Source organism: Adiantum capillus-veneris, chromosome 7 (genome assembly GCF_014529385.1).
Source record: "Adiantum capillus-veneris isolate H3 chromosome 7, ASM1452938v2, whole genome shotgun sequence".
NCBI classification, from domain to species: Eukaryota; Viridiplantae; Streptophyta; class Polypodiopsida; order Polypodiales; family Pteridaceae; genus Adiantum; species Adiantum capillus-veneris.
The window spans coordinates 94,859,358-94,861,771 of record NC_140937.1 but is presented as its reverse complement, the minus strand read 5'-3'; the positions used below and the strand labels follow the sequence as shown (position 1 = coordinate 94,861,771).

Below are 2,414 nucleotides of genomic sequence, written 5' to 3'. Positions count from 1 at the left end.
AATGGTGATAACGTAAAAGAATATGACAAAAATGACGGGGTGGGGATCATATGCTGTTCACTTGGAGATCACTTTGGAATGGTTGGGGTCACACAATGATCACTTGGAATAGGTGGGTTCACACAAGGATCACTTGATCACTTGATGTTCACATTGAGTTTCTTGGGGTTCACTTTGATCGTGATCACATGATGATCGCTTGGGGATTCATCTGCCATGGGACGGTGCAAAAGCAATCCTGTCGCCCCCAATTAATAGGGACTATTGATCCCACATGATACAAGGGGTGTCAAATAATCACTAGGCTTGACAGGCCATGTGGCTAGACGATTTGGAATTTGGCGGCTCGCCTCAAAAGAAAGGACAAGGGTCAAAGTGAGGTCGCCACGTGGAACAGACAAGTGCGAGTCAAAGACAGTGGGGAGTGTTCGCAGGGGCGCATGAAATGAATGGCATGAACACAAACCCTAATGCAGGGGCCCCCGTGGCAGGTCCGGCGGCCCCGCCTGCCCTCGTTGGCTCTGCTACGGCCCCCTCTCCCGCCGCTCTGCGCAGGGCCCCCCTCGATGTTGATATTGCTCGCCAAGACGCCCTTCGCGCATGCAACCCTGACATCGACCGTCCTTTCGCTTCTCTGGAGGATGCCTGCAACAGGTTCACTTCATGCGATTTGTGTGTGTGTGTGTGTGTGTGTGTGTGTGTGTGTGTGTGTTCATTTGAGAGAGAGAGAGAGAGAGAGAGAGAGAGAGAGAGAGAGAGCGCTATAGATTCAAATGTATCGTCTTGCCTCACATGCGCCCACGTTCACCCATTCTTCAACCCTTCTCTTACAGCTTGCACATCAACATCACACGCCCACGTTCGAGTTATGCAGTATATTCCGACTAGCTCTCCTTTTCCAATTTTCTAGCTTCCTGCAGGTTGTTGCCCTTCCATGTCCTGGCCGATTATGATGCTGATGATGTCAACGACAAGTTTCTGGACAGCACCGGCCGTGTCCTGAGCAGGTCGCAGCTTTGGAATGAAAGCTTAACGGCCAAGATCCATGAGTTCAAGGCAACTTTCCAGAAGCAAATCGATGTCTTCAATGCCCTTTCAAAGAAAAGGACAGATGGGGAAATGCGTGCAGAAGAGGGTCTCATGATCGAGCAGTTCCTTTTCCAGGATGAGAAGCAGAAAGTGCTGGAGATGAAGGTGGAAATGGAGCGTGAGAGGGCAGAGAGAGATGCAGAGGCCAGAATGAAGGAGGCTATGGAAAGGGCAAGGGCTGAGCAGGCACGCATGCTAGAGGCTGCCCGACAACAGCAGCAGGTGGGACGACTTGTGCCAGGTATGAATATGCCTGCTGATGCATTTGCCTTCGGGGGTGGCGTTCAATTACAAGAAGAGGGCAAGCTTGGTCATGAGCCTAACTCACCCGAGCAGGATGGTGCTGTGGATGATATGCTCAATGGCTGGGATGAGGATGCTAATGAGAGTATGAATCTTCTTGCACAGAATGGACCAGAAGCAGGGACCCTGGATTTGAATACGTTAACTTCGACAAGGTGAGAGGTGGGCAGTATACAATGTCAATGCAATGGTTGGAGAGCATGGTAACAAGCCTGCTGTAGGTTTTGGTATACTATCTTTGTATTAGCTCACTCGTATAAAGCAACATTGGAGACTTAGGCAACAATTATGAAGTATAGGTGTCAAGACTGGTATACTTGTACTAATTTTTTATTCAATATGGCTGGTACTCGCTGGCGTGTGCATTTAGTTTAATCTCGGTGTCTTTACGATAATGCTGGTGGTTGGTAACCGACTTAAACTTGATAAACTTGGCCAGCATTAAGTCCAGTGAATAACCAGATAAGGTTATGCAATGGGGCTTCGACTTGCAGGGCTTTGGGTGCTTTTTCTTTCCCCTATATGCTTTTGTATGTGTGTGTAGGTCCATCTTGGTGTTTGCAGTTCTGCTCTGCTCTTGCACCGACATTTTGTTCTAAATGACACAGCTGTGCGTTCTTGAGATTGTAGGCTTCATGATTCTTTTTGTTTGCAACAGTTCAATCTAAAAGCAGCTGCATGGCTAAACCGACGATGTTTCTAGTGGTCTTGGAAAGCTTTCAGCCTTTTTTTTGCAATTCAGGAAATCTCGTGGAATTCAGCAAGTAAAACCGGTGTGCTGACTAGTAACAAAACTGACAATTTTTGCAGGTGAGTTTTTACCTTTAAGCCCATGTGGGTGAGTACTGTTCGAGCATTCCAGTTTGTCATAAGGACCAGTTTTTACGGCACACAAGAATGTTCCTAAATTTTCAGCACAATGCTGGCTCTTTAGTTTAAAGAGCTTTTGTAACTGAAAGGTACTGCTAGAGATTAGTTTAGGCTAGGCCAAGGGTTTGGATATGGGATATTTACCACTTGCT

General features: G+C 47.4%; 1 protein-coding gene across 1 annotated transcript; it reads left to right on the top strand.

The window, feature by feature from the left end:
• Window positions 1-404: 404 nt before the first annotated feature.
• LOC147454248 (uncharacterized) lies at window positions 405-1,767 on the top strand. Its single transcript, XM_086516253.1, has 2 exons — window positions 405-654; window positions 921-1,767. Exons 1-2 carry the CDS (start codon window positions 446-448, stop codon window positions 1,549-1,551), a joined length of 840 nt encoding a protein of 279 aa, XP_086372379.1. The 5' UTR covers window positions 405-445; the 3' UTR covers window positions 1,552-1,767.
• Window positions 1,768-2,414: the final 647 nt, after the last annotated feature.